The sequence below is a fragment of the Peromyscus californicus genome, unplaced genomic scaffold, assembly GCF_007827085.1.
Source record: "Peromyscus californicus insignis strain IS unplaced genomic scaffold, ASM782708v3 Scaffold_5__1_contigs__length_169319896, whole genome shotgun sequence".
In the NCBI taxonomy this organism is placed as follows: domain Eukaryota; kingdom Metazoa; phylum Chordata; class Mammalia; order Rodentia; family Cricetidae; genus Peromyscus; species Peromyscus californicus.
Genome location: NW_026294573.1, coordinates 156,035,774 through 156,060,079, shown reverse-complemented (window position 1 = coordinate 156,060,079; position 24,306 = coordinate 156,035,774). Strand labels below are relative to the sequence as shown.

The 24,306-nt window shown below is 39.8% G+C and overlaps 1 protein-coding gene across 2 annotated transcripts in view; it reads left to right on the top strand.

Annotated features, from left to right (window-relative positions):
- Positions 1 to 23,722, top strand: part of Ca13 (carbonic anhydrase 13) — a 30,910-nt gene extending 7,188 nt beyond the window's left edge. For both annotated transcript variants that reach the window (XM_052717798.1, XM_052717797.1), the window contains exons 3-7: positions 3,002 to 3,120; positions 9,548 to 9,643; positions 11,000 to 11,062; positions 11,892 to 12,047; positions 21,625 to 23,722. In XM_052717798.1, coding sequence (XP_052573758.1) covers positions 3,002 to 3,120; positions 9,548 to 9,643; positions 11,000 to 11,062; positions 11,892 to 12,047; positions 21,625 to 21,744 — 554 coding nt within the window. In that variant the 3' untranslated portion in view covers positions 21,745 to 23,722. The remainder of the gene's footprint in view (positions 1 to 3,001; positions 3,121 to 9,547; positions 9,644 to 10,999; positions 11,063 to 11,891; positions 12,048 to 21,624) is intronic.
- The last annotated feature ends 584 nt before the right edge of the window (positions 23,723 to 24,306 follow it).

Sequence of the window (24,306 nt, the reverse complement as noted above, 5' to 3'; positions counted from 1 at the left end):
AAAAAAAAAAAAAGGCCAGTCTCTTCAGCTTCTGGAGGGACTGTGTCGCCCCGGGTACCCGTGTTCCTGAATAAAGCCTCTTGCTGTTTGCATCTGAAAAAAAAAAAAAAAAAAGAATAAGATAAAGACAATAGTTTATTATTTACTCATCTGGGCCAACTTTATTCAAAGCGGCACACCATTTATTCTCTGCAGGTTAAGAGGAGTCCCGTGAGTTCTGACAGGGAGGCTGAAGTAGGAGGGTCATGTTCCAGCCTGTCTAAAAAGCCGAAAAGAAGCAGCGGCGGTGCACACGCCTTTAATCCCACATTCAGGAGGCAGAGGCAGAGGGATCTCTTAAGTTCAAATCCAACCTTTCTACAGAGCAAGTTCCAGGAGAGCCAGGGCTACACAGACAAATCCTGTCTCGAACCCTCCTCTCCACACAAAGAAAGCTCAAAATAAACTTTGTACCACACATTAACTGTTTTATTACAGACCCTAAAAACCTAATATTTGTTTGTTTGGAGTTTTTTGTTTGTTTGTTTGTTTGTTTGTTTTTCCAGACAGGGTTCCCTGGCTGTCCTGGAACTCACTCTATAGACCAGGTTGACCTTGAACTCAGAGATCCACATGCCTGTACTTCTCAAGTGCTGTAATTAGATGTGCACTATCACCACCTGGCTAAACCTAGATATTTTAAGCTCACTTTTTCTGACCTAATTTTTTGGAAGAGTCCTATTCAAAAGAACAGTCTTCTCCACAATTAGGCATTTGCTTATCATAAACTCACTTGGATAGTTTACTGAAATACTGACCTGTGCAGTCTGAATATGTAAGCCGTAAAACAATCCGCACAGCTTAGCCTGCAAAGCCAGCTAACCTGACTTTAACTGTGACCTCTACAGCCATTATTCTTGGATGTCTCCCTAACAATGTGTGTTGTTTGTATCACTTTCTTTCTCCAGAGCCAGCTTGCCTGAGTCTTCTCCCAAAGTCAATTCCACATTGATTACTCAAGCCCTCTAATCTCCTTTCTATCTGCAAGGGAATGACTCTTTGGCCAGCTCAGATTTTGTTATGCAACAGCTAGGAGGAAAAGCACAATAGAGCCCTTGACTAGCCTCCTTCAGGTGTCGTTCCAGCCCCAGTCAGTGCAGGCTGTGTAATGAAATATGACTGGCGTCACTCAGGGGGACCTTGGTGAATCGATTTAACGACAAATCAAATATCTTATCCATTTATTCATCAGATATTTGCGCATCTCCTCTGACAGTCACTAAGCTAGGTGGTGGTGATAGCAGGATCCAGTCTCTGCTTTCACCAGCGCAGCGCAGGACAAGAAGAAGCAATAAAAGTAACTATGTTTCACAGAGTAAAGCAAGAGCAAGCTCACAGACGGATCGAAATGGTGGTCTCTTCTTTTTTTATTGTTCAGAGTGCTTTGAAATAGCCATCTTTTGGTATTATCATTTTTAATTTTTATGTGTGTGTGTGTGTGTGTGTGTGTGTGTGTGTGTGTGTGTGTGTGTGTGCCACATACATATGGATGCTAGTGGAGGCCAGAAAAGGACACTGGATCCCCTGAAGCTACCTGACATGGGGAGTGAGACTTGAACTTGGGTCCTCTGGAAGAGCAGCAAGCACTCTTAACTGCTGAGTCACTCCTCCCACCCCACCCTTATGTATTACAAAGATATCTACATCAACATGCTTTTTTATATAAGGTGGATAAGGTTTGGAATTTAAGACTATGTTTGTGTGTGTGTGTGTGTGTGTGTGTGTGTGTGTGTGTGTGTGTGTGCTGGTGCATGTGTGATGTGTGATGTGTGCACATACATCACTCTTACACTCTCTGAAGAGTAATTTAAATATCTGTTGTTATGTGTTTGTTTCTCCAGTCTAACACAATTTTGTTGTATGTTGGTGGAGTTTAGTGATGTGTATGGTGTATTCAGCACACAATGTTTCCTTTCTGTCCCTATGTCTGCAGCATACAACAGAATTAGGCAGAAATAATTTAGAATTCTCTTCTGTTCTCCTTCCTTCCCCTCCATTTCTTTCCTCTCTCCTTTCCTTCCTCCCTTTTCTTTTTCTTTAGTTTGTTGCACAGGCTAACTTCAAACTCACTGGATAGCCCAGGGTACCAGGATTACAAGCATATGCCTTACGCCTAGTTTAGGACTGCTTTGTATTAAAGTGTGTTTCTATATACTTCTGATATAATTTTATTATCATCATCTTAGAGATAATATTTGCTGAATATAAGGAAAACACTGAAATATACTCTATCAAAGTGACAAAGACATCTTGGAGTTTTAAAAAGTAATTTAATTTCATCCTGTATTTTCTGTTTCTTCACAAGTACAGACTCCAAGCACAGAAGGTGTGCCAGTCCTTACGGTTATAGCAATAGCTACACCATGGAAGCAGTGGGTAGCAAGTCTGCAGTACTGTTGTGTGCTAGGCATTGGAAGGTGTCTTGCTTACCCTGTTTCTTCTATTTGCACAATGGTCTTAGGGAGACTGTATCACTCTCTCCAGTGGTTAGATGCATAATTGGCAGCTTAGAAGGTCAGTTTTGTCCAAGACTATGCAGATGTAGAAAGTCAAGACCCTGGCCATCTAGACATCCTGCAGAGCCTGTATCTAATCATGCAAGCTGTTTGGCTCTCCCAAGCTCACAATGAATCCCTTTTGCATTTTGTATTCTTATTCAGAGACTCTGGCTTGCTCTCAGTTAAACAGAGAGGATTTTCACTTTGAGAATTCAAATCTTTTCTCTTTGCTGCCTGTGGGTGTGTTGTGACTTGCCAAGTATTCTGTAAAAATTTACATGGTGGACTCTGTTTCCAGTCTTTTGTTTTCACTCTTCCTATCTGTAAAATTGTATCTGTATCTGCAAACAGTTCATTTGTAAGGACAGGAATGTGTTTAGTGATTCAGGGAGAAGTTATGGGTTTTGATGGGATGGGTAACTGTGATTTTTCTTGCTAACCATTTAAAATGTGTTGGTGTTTAGTTCTTCGTGGAGGTCCTCTCTCTGGAAGCTACAGGTTGCGGCAATTCCACCTGCACTGGGGGTCAGCAGATGACCACGGCTCTGAGCACGTGGTAGATGGAGTGAGATATGCTGCAGAGGTAAGCTGCCTGTATAACCTACTCCATAGGGGAAGCCTTCCATCGCCCCAGTACATCTTCAGCTGCTTAGACACCTCAGTGTCTGAGACAGCATCATTATCTAACAGGAGAACTTCAAACGTGACCTTTCATAGCCTTGAACCAACTCTGAGAGCTTAGTGTTGGTTATATGTTTGGAAATGAGTAAACTGAGTTTAGCATGGTACCACATGCCTGTAATTCCAGCACTGGGGAGGCCAAAACAGAAGGCTCAGGACTTCCAGGCCAGCAGCCTAGGATATAAGACAAGACTCTGTCTGATAAAACAAAACCCAACAGCAATAACACCAAAAACAACAAGAAATGTATTTGTTGGTGGGAGGGGGTATAAATCAGAGACTAAGCAGGAAAGAGTCAGTTACTTTTCCAGCAAGGAATCATTATGATTCATTTATTTAAAACCCAAGTCTTGTGACATTAAACTTCATCTGTTCGATTTCCTGAAAGGCCCGAGAGAAGAGAAACATTTGTATTATGTTCAGCTCTGTGTATATTTGATCCAGACACAAATAATCAGACCTAAATAAAACTCACATTCCATATATGACAATGATGTTTGAGACTAAACTGTAAGGACATAAGCTTCAGATTGCATCTGCAGGAATCTAATGCAGCCTCTGCTCACTGTTCAGAACATCTATAAACAGCATTGAAGGGACTGGCCAGCTCTAGCATGGCAAACTTGGCTCTGGCAGTTCCTGCTCTTCTCCGTGATTCCTTTGCCTTACTGAAAACCATTAGATTACATTCCTGAAGCTAGCCACCAAGATCTAGTCCCTTATTTGACTACTTCCTCCTTCTGAGGCTGACTACCAAGGTCCAGCTATCAAAGTATTGAAGTCCAGCAATCAAAAACCCCTTTGGCTCACCTAACTAATGTGCCCAATTAAAATTAAACACCTCATGCTGACATAGGGTTTCCCCTTTTACCATTATAAACGCCATTTTCCTATGAGCCACATCTGTCTCCTCTCTATCCAGAGGCAGTCTTTCGTCCCTCTAGGACAGATACCCATTCTCCCTTGTTCCCACCCCCTACTCCCTCATCCTACATCTCCTGTCTTTGTCTCTTATTCCCTGTCCTTTGTCCCTCTGAGACTAAGGATACCCCTCCACCCCTCCCTTGTTCCTTTCCTCTTTTACCTCATCCTATGTCTCCTGTCTTTATCGCTTATTCCCTGCCCTCTGTCCCTCTAGGGTAAATAAATTTCCTTTTTGCTGAGAACTTGGTCTGGGGATCCTGAGCTGATACCATTCCTTTCAAGCACAAAATTAATGATTCATTATCTTGTTCCCTTTTCTCTGGTAAGATAGTCCTTTTTGTTATAACTACATTCATCAGGAATACTCTGACTATTCTAATCCTCTGCTTAAAAGGCAGAGTGTGATATACCTCATTTTAATACCATTAAATGGCACTGAACTATACCGAGAGATGAAAGCCAAGTCTTGCATGACTCAACAAAGACAATTTGAGTGAAACGAGCATGGCCTGTGATTTATCTAGACAAGACTGAGCAGTTACCAGGTGGTACAGATTCCCTTCAGCTTTTCATGTTTCTGAGATGTGGTTAGACACCCAGGACGACTCTGTTGAGAAAATCCAACAAATGAAACTTCTTTTCCAGTTACCCTATTTGTTTATATGTGTACCTGGCCTTTTAGGCTGCCATCTATCATGTCCATTTTGCCAGTGTTTTGTGTTGCAATACTTGCTCTGTCCTCAGGGGGCAGGAGTGAAGTGATTGGTGGTCAATTCTCTGGCAACAAGGGTAGCGCATGATCTGAAGAGTGGCTGTGGGGTTAGGAAATGCTTCTTTGAGATGGTATGTAAGTTGAGACAGAAGGACAAGGAGAAAGCACTGTGAGAAAAATCTTGACTTAGAGTGCTTTCCAGAGAAAGGCAATAGCAAAGGGAAGTGCTGTGCTGTAGGAATGAGGTCAGCTCAGGAAGAGAAAGGCTTGGCTTTATAGGACTGGAATTGGTGAGAGAGAAAAAAGAGAGGACCCTGTCCTGCAGAGCACTGACATGTTCTGCTTTCTATTTTCTAAAACATATCTGACTGCCAAGTGGAGAACAGGCTGTTGTGGGGCAAGTGTTGGAGGAGGGAGACAAAGCAGAAGACTATGGAAGAGTTGAGGTGAGCAGTGATAATTTGAGCAGAAGTGTGAAGACCCTGGAGTGGTCCATGATATGCTTGGAAGGCCATGCCAGTGGGACTTGCCTATAGCAAGGATGCTGAGCTTCAGCAGGCTATCGATACAAACCTGGACTTTAAAGAGGACATCAGCACTGGAAATGCTAGTGTCTGGGAGATGGCCACGTTTAGCCTAAAGTTCAGAAAAATTGCTTTGTGCTCAGTCAGCTCTAGAGATGGCTCCAATGTGTTAATTAGCCTTTCTAAGCATCTTTGTTTAAGAACATAGCTGTAATTAAGTTATGTCCCATTATGAATTTGAAACAAAAAAGAAAACAAAGATATTTTAAATTGCAACACATGAAAATGTAATGTTTCAACTATGATTTGTGGCTTTATAGAGAGGTTAAAGAAATCTCATCATAAAAAATTTTGTGCCAAGACATGCAGTGGTGGTTTGAATGGGAATGGTTCCCACAGGCTCCTGTATTTGAGCACTTGGTCCCCTATTGGTGACGATATTTGGGGAGGTCTAAGAGGTGCCACCTTGTTGGGGGAAATACGTTTCAAAGCCTCTTGCCATATCCAGTGTTTACTCTGCTTTGTGCTTGCAGTTCGAGAAGTGAACTCTCAGCTTGCTGATTCAACCACCATGCTTGCTTGCCATACTTCCGCACCATCATGGACTCTAACTGTCTGGAGCCCCAGGCCCAAATAAGCTCTTGTTCTCTAAGTAGCCTTGGTCATGGTGTTTTCTCACAGCAGCAGAAAAGTAACTGATACACATGGAGATATAAAGAATAGGTTAATAGTCTGTGCTGGAAACTTTATTTGGTTATGGTTTATCCATCATTGTTATATGTTTGATCTGAATTATCCCCCACAAGCCACTTATCAAAAGGTTTCCTCCCCAGGGTAGTGTTGTTGGAAGGTTGCTGACCCTTTGAGAGGACTGGCTTCCGAGGAAGTCCTTGGGTCATTGCCAGTGTGCCTTTGAGGGGATAGTGGGAGTTTGCCCTTTCCCTCGACTTTTTTGACTTCCTGGTGATGAGGTGACCAGGTTTACTCTGTCAGGCACTCCAGGTGAGATATGCTACTTTGCCACAGACCAAAAAGCCAGGGGCTACCTGATCGTGTAGCCTGAATAAATCTTTTCTCTTTATAGATTGATGCTCTCAGGACAGATGAAAGCTCACATTAATGTAGGAGAAGCATAAATCAGATTTCCACATTCATGGTAGATTTTTTTCATAGTGCTTGGCAGCATATTTTGCATCTTACAAACATTCAACTTAAAAGCACTAAAGCTAAGCAATGCTATATTTAGAAATGATTTTACCAATAAGTAAGAATCTTTTTTTTGTTGTTTTGTTTTGTTTTGTTTTGGTCTTAAACAGAGTCTCACAAGTAGCTCTGTCTGACCTGGGACTAACTGTATAGACTAGGGTGGCCTCAGACTCGCAGACTACCTGCCTCTGCTGGCACTCAAATGCTGGAATTAAAGGTGTGTGCTACTACACCCTGTGGGAAGAATCATAATCTGGTTATTGTGCGGGTTAATTACCTGTCGTTCATCTCTAATCGATGTCCCTCTTAGTCAGGAAGTATGAAGTTGCTAATTTGTTTACTTTTAATGCAAAAAAAAAAAAAAGCCAATATATAAAGGTGACACCAGGTCCTCCACGAATGTGTGGTAAGGTTATATGGGGGAGAAGAAGACTTTTTTACAAACAGGTTTTCTTGTTTTGGTTTCTCATCGTATTTCAAACAGTTGTTGTTTAGCCAGCAGAAAGATGTCTTCATAGAAGATTTCTTCCCTTGTATTTACACAATCATTTTCTAACTGGTTGCGTTCCTGACCCTTTGATGCCATTTCTCACTAAGCAAGCTATTTAAGGAGTTGTTGTAGTTGGCACAGAGCCATTTAAAACAACTTTAGCACTCTCATCAGCCCATCCCCACAGTGGAACGTTCTTTATCTCTCCTGAGCCGTGTGAGCCTAGTTTCATCATCCAGTGTTTTCAGGGCTCTTTCCTCCCCCTACTATCTCACACCAACTAGGAATGTGGTGCAGAATCCACCTTTGTATGTTTCGGTCTGGCTATCCCTTTGTTTCCCTTGATTACACATGATTGTTGCACTATGTTATAGTTTTATAGCTGAGTATGTGTGATAATTCTTATCTAATCAGAAACTCTTTATATTAGTTGCCTATAAGATGTGGAGTTTAATTTGAAGGATGGGGATGAAAGTATGTGTTTGAGTATGCCAAATTCTCTCTGTGACAGTTCGCTGAGAGGGGGATGTGAGCATGAAGGCTGAATGAGTGTTCCTTTCCTGAATTGACAAGCAGATCCCTAAGGATTCTTATGTGAGGTGGTCCCTAGTGTCATCAGGCCCTTTTCTGAACAACATGGCCTGGCCTTCAGCATTTATGATAGGAACTAAATCTTCTGGGCATGGCATATTGCCCTTTGGCTTTTCTCTGTCCTTCTCTCAAGCAGAACTGAAGTGGTAATCAGCTTGGTTATTCTGCAGTTTCTCATACTCCTCTGTGTTCAGGATACTCACGTGCTCTAACATGTAGGTTTTTGTTTGTAGGTCATGATTTGGAGCTTGGATTTTTTTTTTTTTTTTTTTTTTTTTTTTTGGTTTTTCGAGACAGGGTTTCTCTGTGTAGCTTTGCGCCTCTCCTGGAACTCACTTGGTAGTCCAGGCTGGCCTCGAACTCACAGAGATCCGCCTGGCTCTGCCTCCCGAGTGCTGGGATTAAAGGCGTGCGCCACCACCGCCCGGCACATGTAGGTTTTTGTAAATGTCTGCTTGCATAAGAATTAAGCTGTAAAGTAAGCAGAGCCTTTTCAAGAGTCTTAAGTTCTCAAAATTCTCTCTCTCTTTCTCCTAGCACTTGCTGCCTCTCTCTTCATGTTCAAACACCTCTGATTCTTTGACCCAAAGTCTCTTTTTCCCCATCACAACTTGCTCTTGGCAAAGGATCTGAATATATTTATATAAGGTAGTAAATGTAAATTACCTATGTCAGTCAGCTCAATATGATCATGGGAATATTGTACCCCTACATCAGAATACTACATGGTACCCCACAAATGTATGTGACTATCATTTAACAGTACAAATAATTTTTTAAAATAATTTATTTAATTTTAGTTTATGTGCATTAGTGTGAGGGTGTCAGATCTCCTGGAACCGGAGTTACAGACAGTTGTGAGCTGCCATACGGGTGCTGGGAATTGAACCTGGTTCTCTGGGATAGCAGCCAGTGCTCTTAACCACTGAGCCATATCTCCAGCCCCTACAAATAATTAAATAATAAAAATATGACTGGATCTAAAATAGTTTATCATAAGGAGAATTTGCATTTCCCAGCCACAAAAATGTGAGACTGCAATGATAAATACATCACGGGTCAGTTTCAGAAGCAACCTTGTTATTGTCAGCAGCCACTCTACAGGAAGTTGACTTCTCGTACCCGTAGAGCCCAGACACCTCAGTGAACCCCATGGGCAACTGGTATCTGACCCATGCCTGCTCATTTGCAGTAACTTCAGTTAGGGTCAGAGGCCCTAGGTCACATAAGAACAATATTGGAGTATGGAAGGACTGGAGAAACTGGGCAGAATGTTCAGGACATAGTAAATGAGCTTTCAAATAGTTCACCAGAGATAGCTAGGAGCCTGCAATCCTTCTGGTCTCATTTTATATGAATAGATTAGGAGGATAAGGTCAAGGTCTACATGAAGGACTCTGTCTTAGTTAGGTTTCCTGTTGCTGTCTAGAGGCACCATGATGAAGAAACTATGGCAACTCTTATAAAGGAAAACATTTCATTGGGTTAGCTTACAGTTTCAGAGGTTTAGTCCATTATCATCATGGTGGGACGTGGTGGTGTGCAGGTGGACATGGTGCTGGAGACGGAGCAGAGAGTTCTACATCTTGATCTCCAAGCAACAGGAAGTGAACTGTCTCACTGGTTGTAGCTTGAGCATAGGAAACCTCAAAGCCTATCCCCACAGTGACACCTTTCTCCAACAAGGCCATACCTACTCTAATACCTTCTAATAGTGCCACTACCTATGGGCTCATGGGGGCCAATTACATTCAAATTACCACAGAATCCTTATGCACTTGAGGCCCCAACACCAGTCAGTTATATCAACATTTCATTTGCATTTACGTTTTTTGTCATTCTTATGCAAATGTTTGAACTATGTTGTGTGCTTTCTTTTCAGCTCCATGTTGTCCACTGGAATTCAGACAAATACCCCAGCTTTGTAGAGGCAGCTCATGAGTCGGATGGGCTGGCTGTCCTGGGAGTATTTCTGCAGGTGAGACTCCACTGTTTAATTTTAAATAGTCAGCCATTCAATTAGTTTTAAATAGCAAACTAGTTCTAAATTTAGTATTTTCCTTTTTAAGTGAACAGTAAAAAGTTCCATAATAGCTTGGAAACGTATCTAATTATATTTCACACTGCCAGTTGAAGATTCATATGGAAGTAGCAACTGATACATCCGTAAGAATAACAGCAGAAGTCACAGCTGAAATCTAAGAAGAAATCTAGGCTTTTCTGGTTTTCTGATTTCAATATTTAGAGACCTAGAACAGCAGAAAATTTAAGCTCATGCTTCTTGAGGCCTTTGTTTGACAACATTGGCAAATCATCTCAAACATACTGATCAATTGTTTTGAAAAAAAAAATCCCAAGCTTCTCCTTTTCTGGTATTTGCATATGAATAGGCAAGTCCTGCCATTACACCTGGGGACACTTTCCTTAGGGCGTGCTCTTTTTCCATGCCTCATTATCTACATGATGTTGTAACTTGTGGAGCTTGGGGTGGGGTTGAGGGGCAGATATTGGGAGTGATGTGGGAAGCAGCCAGGGCTTTTCTATGAACTCTAGGTGGTAGCAACAGGATCTAGGTATAGCTAGAGAAGGCACTCGAATCTTATAGGGTTTTAAACCTTTAGGTAAATTGAAAACACTCTCATTAGTGAAAGGAATACATTTTATACATTTGTATTCAGGATGCATATGCTCTTCAGGGTAGAGCCCCTTGATCTGGGACTTCAAGTAACTTTAGGCTGCAAGTAGGAGATCTAAGATTTTATTTAAGATTGGTTGCAGCCCGAACTGGATCCAAATGTCATAGCTGGCTTAACCATCAGCCACTTTCCCACGCAAGGTTTCTCTCAAGTTAACCTGTGGCTCAGCAGTTACGAGTGCTTGCTACTCTTCCAGGGGACCAGAGTTCAGACCCTAGTCAGATTGCTCACAAGGGCCTATAACTCGAGCTCCAGAGAATCTGACACCCTCTTCTAGACTCCTTGGGCATCCACATATACATGACTGATACCCATACACACACACTCAAGAATAAATAAATTAAATAAAATAAAAATAAAAACAAATCTTTTGTAAACCATCTGAAGCATGTGAAGCTAGTACTCCCTGCTTTGGAACCAGACTGTAGGTTCAGTCTAGAATCCCTGTAATATCTTGTTCAGATTCTTCTGGCATAATCAACTTGCCAGGTGGAAGAGAACTTTTGTTCTAGAACAGTCACTGTAGACTTGAGCTGACTCTGGCTTTTAGAAAATAATTAAAACTTAAGGACTGAAATGGAATGCTTGTGCTGATTTGCTGTTATAACTATTTCTGTTTTGAAATTTTACATTTTTAGATTGGGGAACACAATCCCCAACTGCAAAAGATCACTGACATTTTGGATTCCATTAAGGAAAAGGTAAAATTAATTACTATGTGTTAATGACTAACAGCTTCTTCCTCTCCTGAATTCTTTCACTATCTTTTGAAATCGTACACATTAGACATAGCATATCCTGCTTTCTTTGAAGCAAGTTTCAAGTTACCAGACCAAAACTGCAGAAAAAACTTACTGTCTCTTACCTTTTTAAACTTGTAAAGAGCGTGACATTATCTAAAATAATCACCAATAAATCTATGCAGATTTAAGTTCTTAATACTCTAATTTTATACACAAAGATTATACCTTATTTAAAAGACTGCTTATGTAAAATAAATTTTTTCTTGACCCTGGACCTCTTTACATATTTCATACTAGCCTGTTATTTCTTTTTTTTTTTTTTTTTTTTTTTTGGTTTTTCGAGACAGGGTTTCTCTGTGTAGCTTTGCACCTTTCCTGGATCTTGCTTTGTAGACCAGGCTGGCCTCGAACTCATAGAGATCCACCTGGCTCTGCCTCCCGAGTGCTGGGATTAAAGGCGTGCGCCACCACCGCCCGGCATAGCCTGTTATTTCTCTTAGAGCCCAGACTGAACTTGAAGAATTCATGATCCTCCTGCCTCTGCCTCCTGACTGCTAGGATATAGGTATGTGCCTGACTCTCGTATCCTTCTTAAATAAATCCATTGCTACTTTATCTGATCTTTTTTGGATTGAGGCAGAAATTTATTTTACTAAAATATTAATGGATTACAGTATGTAATTACACAGAATTTGAATGTGTGTGTGTGTGTGTGTGTGTGTGTGTGTGTGTGTGTGTGTGTGTGTGTGTGATTTGTAATCTGTATCAATTATCTTTACTTTTCCAGGGGAAACAAACCCGATTCACAAACTTTGACCCATTGTCTCTGCTTCCACCCTCCTGGGACTATTGGACGTATCCTGGTTCTCTGACAGTTCCACCTCTCCTTGAAAGTGTCACATGGATTGTTTTAAAACAACCTATAAATATCAGCTCTCAACAGGTATGATAATTCTTCTTCCAAGCTGATTGTGATGTTTTCAGAGGAAACCCCTAAATCATTTTTTAATGCTGTTTTTATTTCTGCCGTAGTTTGGAGTCTGACGTTTTCTTTCATTAATTAGGTGAATGGTTAGATAAAATTTGTATTCCTCCTCCCTCCCTCCCTCCTCTCTCTCTCTCTCTCTCTCTCTCTCTCTCTCTCTCTCTCTCTCTCTCTCTCTCTCCCTCCACCACATCTTTCTATGTAGCCTAGCTTAGCCTTGAAATCAAGACCTTTTTGCTTCAGCTCCCAGGTGCTAGGATTACAGGCATGTGTCACCATTTGAAGTACATGGTTTTGGTAATGTTCTTAATTGACCATTTGTATAAGTCCATATTTTAATCACTGCTCGGTAATGCTATGTTCTTAAACTTTAATCAGTTCTTAACCTGTGGGTTGTGACCCCCACAGGGGTCACATACCAGATATTCTGCATATCAGATATTTACATTACAATTTATGAATAGGAACAGAATTACAGTTATGAAGTAACAACAAAAATAATTTTATGGTTGGGGGTCACCACAACATGAGGAGCTGTATTAAAGGGTCAAAGCCTTAGGAAGGTTGAGAAACACTGCCTTTAAGTCTCTTTGAGGGTGAAGCATCATTTTGAAGCCCTGATTGTTTTTGTTATTTTTGTTTTTGTTTGTTTGTTTCTCTGTTTGTTTGTTTGTTTCAGTTGACATAGAAACAGTGTCGTAGAGAGAGGACAGTTGGTAGAGAGGTGCCTCAAGAAAGGCAACCCTTTTCTCTCTCCCCAGTCCCTAGATTGCTGCTCCCACAGATTCAGAAGTGAACATTGAGATCAGTGTCAGGCATGGCACCCTGAGAAACGTGAATACCTTTTATCTTCCAGAAGAGAAAATGCTGTATACTTACCCCTTCAAGGGGGTAGCTCTTCTGTCAAGTGTTTCTACTGCAATAACGACAGTTGAATCTTGGCTTTTGTTGACAGAACTTTTTTGGAGCTGCCTGAGGGAACATTGCTAAGAGGCTGCTCCCATCTGTGCCTTCCTTGGTAAAGCATTTACTCAGGCATTTTTCTTTGTAAGTTTTTATTTATCTTTCAGAGTGATAGGGGATCAAATAAAGGGCCTTATTCATGCTGCACCCCCGCCCTCGTTTTTTCTGTGAAATGCTTATTCAGCCCTCAGAGTAGGCCACAAGGTCTAAAGTCTCAGGATGTCCCAAGTCCTTAGAAATATGTTCCTGAATATTACGTTTCTTAGTAGATTTTTGTCTCACATATGTTGAGCTTTTTAAAATTAGGTACTGCAATCTTCACAGCAACAGGTCTAGTTATTGATTGATTGATTGATTGATTGATTGATTGATTGTAGTGAGTTAATATGCCTTCCTGCTCTAGGCCTGTGTATCTGCCTGATTATGTATTCTCCACCTCACCTCCATCACATTAAGTCTGGTTTGGCTTTCCAAGGTCATCTCAGGGCAAGTTTTCCCTTGGGGTGAACACTAGGATTGTATTGAGTATTTCCCCTTATTGTCTTTGTATTTAGGATTAAAGACAAATAACAACTTAGTGCATAGTTATTAAAATACTTCATGAAAGTTTGGAGAAAACCCAGGATTCCTGGGACTGGAGAGATGGCTAAGCAATTAAGAGTACTGGCTGCAGCACCCACATAGCAGCTCACAGGGGTCTGTAACTCCAGTCCCAGGGAATCCAATACCCTCCTCTGGCCTTCATGGGGTCAGGCATGCGAGTGATGCAAAGACATAGATGCAGACAAAGCACTCATATGCATTGTGTGGATGAGTAAATAGACTGGATTAAAAATCCAGGAGCCCTATGAATTTTGTCCATCATCTAATGAGAAAATAAAAATGACCTGCTTCTGATTCAGTGGTCTTATAAATGGGCTTAATATTCTTTCTTTCACTGCTAAATTGCTTACTTTTACTCATTTACTAAACTTCAGAGACTTAAGTATTATAACTTCAAAATGGCTAATGGCAAGTGGATAATGTTTTCCTACATATTTCAAGACATCTTTATTCTTTAAAGACACTTGGGAAATAACTTTGTGTTATTGTTTTTTTCTCCAATCCATGAGTGATTTTGACAAGAACATTATAAAAATATATAATTTAATTCTTTACTGAGAATAAAATGAACCTTACTAAAAGCAATTCCCTACAAAGTTAGGTATTATAATTGTCTCTACTGTGGATTCACTGCTGTGTTATATTTGAGGCTCATTGAACTAAAATTGTTAATGTGACTTTTCATGTATGAGAGTATGTGAAAGAATAGCTTAATTTTAGAACTCCCGTGGATTCACAATTTCCTTTGAAACATTAACTTAAATTGACTGCAGCTGGGACACTATTAGATATTTCAATCTTAACCAGACAGAGGGAGACATTTAATGACCGTTCAAATTACTATTAAGAATAAAGGAATGAAGAAAAAGATATTTTAAAAATACAGTTTCAACTTAATCACGAGGAAAGAAAATTCTAAGACAAAGCGCTGCTAGGGGCCATAACATAAAATACTTAATTAGGACTCCTTCCAAAATGTCAGTGTTTTCGAAAGCAAAAGGAGATTGAGAAACTAACAAGAAATGTCAAAGGAGTGCCTAGGGATTTGGCTCTGTGGTAGAGCTCTTGTCTAGTGTCCTGCAAGACCTTGGGTTCAATCCCCAGTGCTGAAAAAACAGAAGAAAGTAAATAAAAGTCATTATTAGGCAAAAACCAAAGGCAGTCTGAGTAGAGTAGAGACTAATTAATGATGCCAGGCTTCTGTTGGACCAACAGTTACAGAAAGTGGACCATAGAATGTGAGACATAATTAATAGGGAAGCTGAGTCTGGGGTATGTGGGAAATATTGTAGTCTCTCTGTAGTAGTTCTGCAAATCTGAATTTTTCCTAAAATATAAAGCTTATAAAAACGCAAAAACATGGAAGAATTGTTCAGTTGCTCAGTGTTTTTATAAATAGACAAAATGTCTTATATCATTGATTTAAAGACTTACTCAGCAAGCATAATTTTTTAAAACATTTAATTCTCTAAAAATTTTTATTTATTTTTACTATCCTGTATGTGAGAGAGATTGTGAGTATGTGTGTGTGTGGTGGGGGGCAGGGGGGTCTCTGTGTGTGTGATGTGTGTGTGTGTGTGGATGCAGGTGTATGTATGCTGCAGTGTGCATGTAGATGTAAAAGGTCAACTCTGTGGAGTTGGTTCTCTCCTTCTCCCTGTTTGTGAGTTCTAGGACTTGATCTTACAGCATTGCACTTGTGTACCAAGTGCCTTTACCTTCTGAGCCGTAGTCCCAGCCCCCAAATAGTTTTTAATCTCAATGTCGGAATCTCTTTCTTTTGAAGATCACAGAGAAATATTGTCTGTATTCATTTCTCAACTCCACCATTTAATGCTACCAGCTTTGAAGTATACACCCTAATTAGTCGTCATATTCCTGCCCCCTAGGGTTTTCTATTACAATTTCTTGTGAAAGTATTATTTGACCTAAAGAAAAATTTAATTTAATTTAAATTTAATTTTCTTAAAGCTCTTAAATTTTCTTATTTTTAATTTAGAATAATTTTTCTTGCTTAGAGTCACTTTATTGACTTTTAACTTCTTGGTTTAACTGTATGCAGTAATAGACTGCTTTTGGTACTTTAAATAAAAAAATCTCTCATTTCTTTGGAAGCTGGCTTTTTCTTCCAGGTCCCTTTGGAGTAGCCTAACTGATTAGGGTACTCAATTGCTAAAACTCAATGCAAAACATACTTGGCTTTGATCCTATTCTAAAAAAAAAAAGTTATTAAGACATCATTTGTATATTATAAAAGTCACAAATTTAAATGTCTGCTTACTGATTTGGGTGATTATACTACAGCCACCACAATGAAGGCAGGGTAGATCTTTTGGCTAAAGATCTTCTTGTCATAGTCTCAGCAATAACTGTAATGCTATCACTAGAGTTTGTCATTTTCTAGAATTTTTGTTTAACTGAATCAAACAGTAATAACTTTTGTTTTGATTTTTTTAAATGCTGTGACAGAGGAGACCCCAAAGCCTTACAAATGTTAGGCCAGAATTCTACCACTGACCTACATTCTCACCCCCCACCTCTTTTTTTCTTTCTTTAATTTTTGAGATTATAATATAATTACACTTCTCCCTTTCCTTTCTTCCCTTCAGGCCCTTTCATATACACCTCCTTGCTCTCTTTCAAAGTCATGACCTCTTTTTGCATTGGCATTGCATGCATATATATATATATATATATATATATATATATATATGTATTTACATATATGCTCTTAAATATAACCTGATCAGTCTGTAAATACTATTTGTATGTATACTTTTTATTTTGAGATAAAGTCACTGAGTTGCCAAGGCTGACCTTGGACTCACTCTATAGCTTATCTAGGCCTTGAGCTTATGAACACCCTACCTCACCTTCCAAAATAACTACAGTTACAGGCTTGTACCACAGGGCCTGGCAGGTAGATAAATTTTTGTGTTTGGCTTTTAGCATAATAATTTTAGGCTGTATCCATTTCACTCATTTTTATTACTGGCATAAAGTCAATTGTAACATAGATATACCACATTAAAAATTCTATTCAGCAATTTGGACATTAAGATTGGGGTTGTTATGAACACTTTGTTTCACATTTGTATATGGGAGTAATTGACATTCACACTTGGATAGACACATTTTCATATGTCTTGAACCAGTGCCCATGACTGTAATTACTAAGTCGCAAGTGCTTAATTTTATAATATGCCAACACATTGTTTTCTGAAGTGACAGTACCTCTTTGCCTTCTTCCCACCAGTGTTTTATGAGATTTCTTGTAGCTCCATCTCCCTGCCAGCATTGATACTGTCAGTTTTGCTAACTTAACTATCTGATAGCTGTGTGTGATTTTAGTTTGCCTGTATTAGATAACTAGGGACGCTGAACATTTTTTCATAGATACACTAACTGTGCATGTATCCTCTTTTGTGAAATATCTGTGTAAATCACTTGCCATTTTCTGTGTGTGTGTGTGTGGGGGGGTGTGGTGCATGTGTCCTTACAAGTATGTATGTTTGTGTATGAGTGTTGAGAGTGAGTATATATGGAGGTCAGACGTCACACCTAAGTATTGTTGCTTAGATGTTATCCCTCATAAATGTTTTCTATTGGTCTGTATTCACATTCATTTCCTATCATGTCAGCCTTTCTGTAAAATTCTATATTGGGATAATTTTAGTTTTGAAGTCATAAGTTTAGATCTAAAATTTCTCTTTGGTTCTCTTTTAATTGTTTGAGAGTCTCCTTTTCTTTCCAGATTTCTCATGTCCAAAAAAAAAAAAGTGCTCTGTTTAACTTCCTGTATCCTGGAGTAGTTACAAATGCTACTTCAACATCCTTTTAAGTTACAATGTTTAATTATTCTTTCATTGGGAATGTGCTATATTCTCCTGACTCAGCTGTCATGCAACCTTTTTACTTCATTGTATGACATGTTAAGTTGTGGAAACCCTGTGTTCTGTTACTTTTCTCTGGTGAGTGTTTTTTTTTCTTTAAGTTTAGCAATAATTATTTGAAGTGGGACAGAAGTTCATATTGCTTCCTGTGCCACAGCCTTGGTCCTACTGCGGTGCATTGGCTTGGAATCTGCCCTACATAGCTGTGATTAGTAGGTCAGTCAGAGATAAGGGCAGAGTTTGAGGTTCCTCTCTTTGGTCATTTTCCTGCACAAAAAGTGCCCCACTGCATCTGTGTGCACCTTGCAGTCTGTATTTAGCTGCAGCTGGAGAAACACTCTAATCTTCTCTTCTCCAAGCAAGCGTGCCTTCTCCACCTGTGGTCCTCCACTGTCAGCCTCTTCCTAGTGCTGTTGTCCATGCTGTGTCTGAGTGTCTGCCTTCAGGATCTTAGAAAAATCTGCCTAGAAACAAACCCAAACCATTCCATTTTTAACAGGAAAATTTTGTATTTTGTGATCATATGTAAAATTCTGTGTCTTTCAAATTAAAATACTAAGTTATGGAATATTGTTTACCAAATACTAGGGTTTTTTTTTTTTTTTGCAAGTTATGGTTCAGGGAATAAAATAATGTATAAAAAGAGGTCCTCATCCTTGACAGTTTGTAACCTAACAGGATAAAATAAATGTGCAGAACTATTACACAGTGGGCTGTGACTGCCACCCTGAGGGAGACAGGATGGTGGAAACCCGAATCAGAGGCTTTCTCAGTGTAGACATCAAGAGACATATCGTGAGTAATAGGCATTGGGATGCTTAAAAGCTTAAATGTATCAAATGGTTGTGGGGGGGATAAAGGAAAGAAGGGCATTTCTGGAAGGAGGAGTGAATGAACCTATGGAGGCAGCTTTGTACTGTAGACATCAATGGTGAGTGTGTTAAGCAATCCCCTTGGAGAAACTGATGAAATGTGCACCCTCAGACCTTATTAGAAATTCTTGTTCAGAGGTCCAGGGTAAGATCCGCAGGTCTGAATTTTTTGGAATCAACCTAGTCTTGTCAGTTAGGTGTTCTGAGACCACCTTTACAAAAGTGACTTTGCATCGTACCTGCAGATGTAGATCTAGAAAGATTCAGAAAAGTTAGAGGGATGGTGGTAGTCTAAGGCTCAGAAATGATGCTGAAAAGTTCACACTGTGTGCCTATTAAAGTGTTTAAAGTGCCACTTCTTATAGAGATACTTTCTGAAATGTTTACCAAATGTCCAGAATTTGCCTCAAAGTCATCTGAATTGAGCAAAGAGAGACTGGGTAGGAGTGTGGATTGAGAACCAACATACGTTGATGGTTGAAGCGTTCCTGCTGCTTTATTAATGTTTCCATAATAAAAGCTAAGTGAAAGCAGATTAAAGTAAAACGCTTTTTTTTAAAGGAAATTTTAATGCAATTACTTCTGTGGTAGGTCATGATTTAGTTGACAGATAACTTATTTATTGAAACATCCCAGCTGCCTCTTGAGATTGCCATTACTATGATGGGGTAACAGTACATTGTTTGCCCCCAAATAACTTATTAAATAAAATAATGTAGTGTAAAGCACATAGCAAAGTGTCTGGATCTCTATGTTCCAGGAAGGAGCTTATTTTCATTATTACTCAACTTTGGCAGGCAGCAGAGAGTTCTTAAAGATCTGGTTGAGCACAACTGTGACATAAAATTACATAGAGGAGTTTGCAAAAAAAAAAATCTTGCTGAGGTTGCTACTTAAGAAAATGAAGATCTTAGCAGTGGAGCCCAGGAAACCAGCAAACAGGTTACACCTACCCCAGCCTCCAGGCTACCTTGGGATGTATCTGCCAAGAATGGGTGGGTGCTGAGTCAGCCGTGGTGAAAGAAGGGAAGGTTTCCACCTGAATGGGCATGTGCCTACGTGAGGGGCTAAGATATCTGAGCCAGCCAGGTAGGCTATGCAGCCAAAAGAAACCAGCCTCACAGGACTTGCCAGGTCCTATGTAGCTGGGCCAGGTGATGGAGAGAGTACTGAGATGGGCTGAGGACTCTAAGCAAATGAGCAAGCTGACAGAAGGAAGTGCTACAGTAAGATGCAGTTCTACACTGGTGAGGTGAAAGGGATGCAGAGATAGGGGTCCATCGAGAGCTTCCAGAGGAACTCGATAGTGTGTGTGTGTGTGCATGTGCGTGCATGTGTGTGTTTGTGTGCGCGCGCGTGTGCGTGTGTGTGCGCGTGCATGTGTGTGTGCGTGTGCGTGCGTGTGTGCGTGCATGTGTGTGTGCGTGTGCGTGCGTGTGTGCGTGTGTGTGTGCGCGCGTGCATGTGTGCGTGCGTGTGTGTGTGCGTGTGCGTGCGTGCGTGTGTGTGTGTGTGTGTGTGTGTGTGTGTGTGTGTAAACCCAAAGCAGGTCTTCTGAGCAATCAGTAATGTCACTACAGAGGTGTGTTGTCCTGGAAGGCTCATAGATTGAACTGCATTTCCAGCACCATCATCTTGACTTGAGTTGTGACCAGGGTTAGATTAGCCTCTGTCACTGAATTTCATCAGTGATTCTTTCTCGTAAGTCTTATTTGTTTCAACTAGAACGATCTACTCTAATACAAACGACTATTTATAAGTGGTAATCATTTGTCTCCTCATTCCCAAGTCTGGGCTCCTTAAAAAGACATGACGAAATATGATTTGTGAAGACACAGATCTGCTTATAAGTGGATGATTCTGCATCCATAGACCATGGTCATAAACTACTGTGTTGATGGTGAGAGTCTCTTTCTCCTCTGCCTATGGTGATATTTTATTTGTATTGAAATGTGATTTTATTTGTATGTTAATAAATAAAGTTGCCTGGGGGTCAGAGCTAATAGCAAGCCATAGCAGAAGCCAGGCAGTGGTAGCACACACCTTTTATCCCAATCACATGACAGGCAGATCTCTGTGTGTTCAAGGACACAGCCAGCATGGAGACACACGCCCTTAATCTCAATACCAACCATAGAGACCTAGAGGTCTGTATAGACAGGCAGTGATGAGGCGGTCATGTGGTTGGGTTTACAACCAATAAGAAGGCAGAACAGAAAGTCAATAAAAAGACAGACACACAGAAAGTAGGCCTCTTTCTCAGGGGAAGGACGGCAGTGAAGGGTAAGAAGGCGGTTTTAAGTCTCAGCTCTTAGCTACTGCTTTGACCTTTTGAGCTTTTAACTCTGCATTTGGCCCTGTGTTTCTTATTTAATAAGACCATTACATCTACATCTGCCTCCCTCCTAGTTGATACTGCACAAGAAATGAAGAGGATGAAAGCCTAACTGATGTGGTTCTGAGGTCAAGGGGCTAAAACTGCACAGAGACTAGAGGCTCTCAGTCTAACAATTTACTAATTTGTCTTCATCAAAACATAGCAAAAATCCAAACAAAGAGCAAACCTAGTTCTAATAAGCAATTTCCTTCTGTAAAGCATGAGGTTAGGAGTACCCAGGTAACTTATCCAGTCTTTATTTTTATCACTGTAGACTTTTGCTAAATCTTAGTAAACAATATTAAGCTTCCACAGATTATTGGAGTTTCATAAATCACATTTATAACAAACAATGTATGTACAGAGCTCTGGAGAAATTACAAGTAGTGTATAAAGTTATGTGTATTGATATGCAAAAATGCTTATAGCATGTATTATGTGGAAAAACCAGATTTCAAACATCGAATGTTTGAGCACATTTTTGTAATAAAATATGTCAGATGTGTATTGTAGAGTAGAGAGGGGACATATGGAAAACTGTTCTGTGAATACCGGTGTGCACTATTTAGAGCACATTCTACTTTTACAACTTTGATCCTCAAGTGAAGGATGTTTATATTCTTAATTTTGGAGCCACATTGTTTACATAGCAAAGAGAACCTAGCAGAACAAGTCTTTATGATCTGTGACCTGTAACTTAGAAATTTCACATTGCAATACTTTTAGATTCTGGCAGAGGAAAGATTATAACTCTTGTTATCTTTTTTACACAGCTCATAAGATCAGTCTTTCTGTGGTGAAATTAATTTTGTTCTGATTTTCAACAGCTGGCCAGATTCCGTAGCCTCTTGTGTACAGCTGAGGGCGAGACGGCAGCTTTTCTGTTAAGCAATCATCGTCCACCACAGCCCTTGAAGGGCCGCAGAGTGAGAGCATCTTTCTATTAACAGCCACCAGCCGGTCAGCCCAAGCAGGAGCAGGAAGGCGTCAAATGAAACAGAACTCAGACAGTCCTACTCGCAGCTTTTCTAGACTTTCAGGTTTATGAATCCCACTTTCCCAGCAGCTTTGGCACCACAGAGAAAACCAGAGATCTGGACTAACTAACTCAGCTCATCATTCCTCTATTTGCACCAACACGTGTCCAATTGGTAAACATTGTTGGGTGTATATTAGTACCACAAAGTACACCTGCCTCACACTTCATGACCATATATGGTCAGCCTTACAAACCTCACACCGTACTAAAAGATTGTTGTGACCTTTGGCTGATCTTACCACATTTTAAATAGTGTTTGCTAGAAACTTTAAATTCACTTTGAAAATGGTGTAATTCCTAAACAAGAAGTTCTTATAGTTTTTGTATTTTTCTTATTAATCAAGAATATGTATTTCCTTTAGTGTACTTTTTTCTCAAACTCTCATTGTGAGTACTGTGATGGAGTGTACTACATGAGACACACAGGGATTAAGACAGAATACTGTGTCTACTTCTCTGACCAAAGTAACCTAGAGTTTCAGTGAGGAATTCTTCAGGATATAAACAGCTATTTAAGGCATTATTTCATGTCATATATTCACCTAATAATGTTAATGACCACCAGGGTGATCACTGGCATATTGTGTAGCAGTGTTGGCCGGCTCGTGGCATTAATGCAGTTCAGACTGTCAGGTTACACGATACCACTGCAGCAGAACTGCCCTGAGCTGGTGAACAGGTTCCTACGTTTGCCCTGTGTTTTAGCAGAGCTATCCTACGTGTGTTGTTTTTTCTGTCACTAGTGAAAAAATGAACCGAGTCTCACATAAATGTGTAAGTCATCCAATATATTTTCCTGTCAAATCTCATTACTCAATTGTACTAAGTCTCTTACATGATTTAATAAGATGCCATTTGGTACTAATTTTATCCTGTTCTGTCTGGAGAGGTTTTTGTTTGCATTTGATGGAGGAAGATGGGTGCCATATTCCTTTTGTTTTTCCATTATGGAGTGACCCTGTCATTAACTCAATAACTGTGCTTGACTTGAATATTTGTTATACTTTTGCTATTTTCTGAGAAAGTGTCCTTGGGTTTCTTAATTTCAATGATTTGTTTCAGATCTCTCTCATCTTCTAAATGTAAAGCGAATTATTAAAAATCTTCTTTGTATTTTTCTTGGTGGAATAATTTCATTTTGGGAAAATTGTATGGTTAAATCTACTGTCACATAAAACAAGAGCCTGAATATTAGAATGGACACTTCAGCCATTGTTTTGCCTTCTCAGTGTCCAACTTAAGGCCTTGAGGAAGATCCATATACCATAAATATTTAATGAGTTGGATAGGTAAGGATTTATTTGATAATTTTGGTAACCGTCATTCTCTCTGAGATCAATGCAGTCAAATTAATTTAACAATTAAAATAGAATGTCTCTTGAAAGTTTTTTCAGAGATAGTATTTATTAATCCACTTTTTATGACCAGAGGTTCTAATGGTTTTAAATGTATCAGTGTTAGGTGGGAAGGCATTTCTTTAGTTTGGAAACACATGCAGGGAAGCATTCTAGTCAGAGAGGGGTCTGTTCTGTCAAAGTTTGGAATGTGTGAAGGTGGAGACGCTAATGACATCCAAGTGTTACACAGTTGGTAACTCGCGTTTTCCCTGCAGCGTGGTGTCTGTGCTGTGCTGTACATCTCACCACAGTGGGATAAAACTATCCAACTAGCACTGGTTTTCCTGGAGATCATCTGCTTATGCATATCTCTCGGAGGGAGATGGTCAGTCGGTGCTTTAAATTTGTCATAGTAGTCTCTTTCAATAAAACTGTAAGTTACTTGTGTGGATCTCTTACTTCCCACATCATCTATTGATTTCTGCTTATTAAGCATTTTGTATTATAATTTAATTTGGTTCAACTTTAATAAAGAAAATGAGAAAAATACTTGTCAGTAGCAAGGCTTTGTAATGCAATGAATGGAATTAGATTATGTATTTTAAACTGAAAGGAAATAATCTCAAATTTAAAAAGGTATTTCAGATATAATGCATGAATTATTTTAAAGTAATATGCCATCCCAACTCCTTACAGTTTGAGTGCATGCGCACCGTTAACCTCATGCTTTGCAACATGAGGGAAGAGCACAAAATTCTTGGTTCTGTTCAATGGAAAATACTTTTCATTGTAATGAATTAAATGGATATTTCTCTGGAATGGCTGGAAACTCACCTTTGACCCCTGAAGAGGAATTACACCACAATGAATCCTCCACTCCTGTCATGGGTTGAGAGAAGTCTTCCTGACAGAGCCTCATAGTTCCTTGCTTTACTCCCATTAGAGCAAATCATCCAGTGGGAGTATGTGGGTTCATTAAACATTCCTGCCAAGGAGTTTGTTTTTCGTACAAGTTATTCTGGGTGGAGGCTGAAGTTGGTTTTTCTTAGCTGTGCTCACAGCAGGAGAGTCAAAGAAAGTATTGGGAGTGTACATCTTCCTGAATTCAGAAGGACTCACCCCTAAGTTTCTGA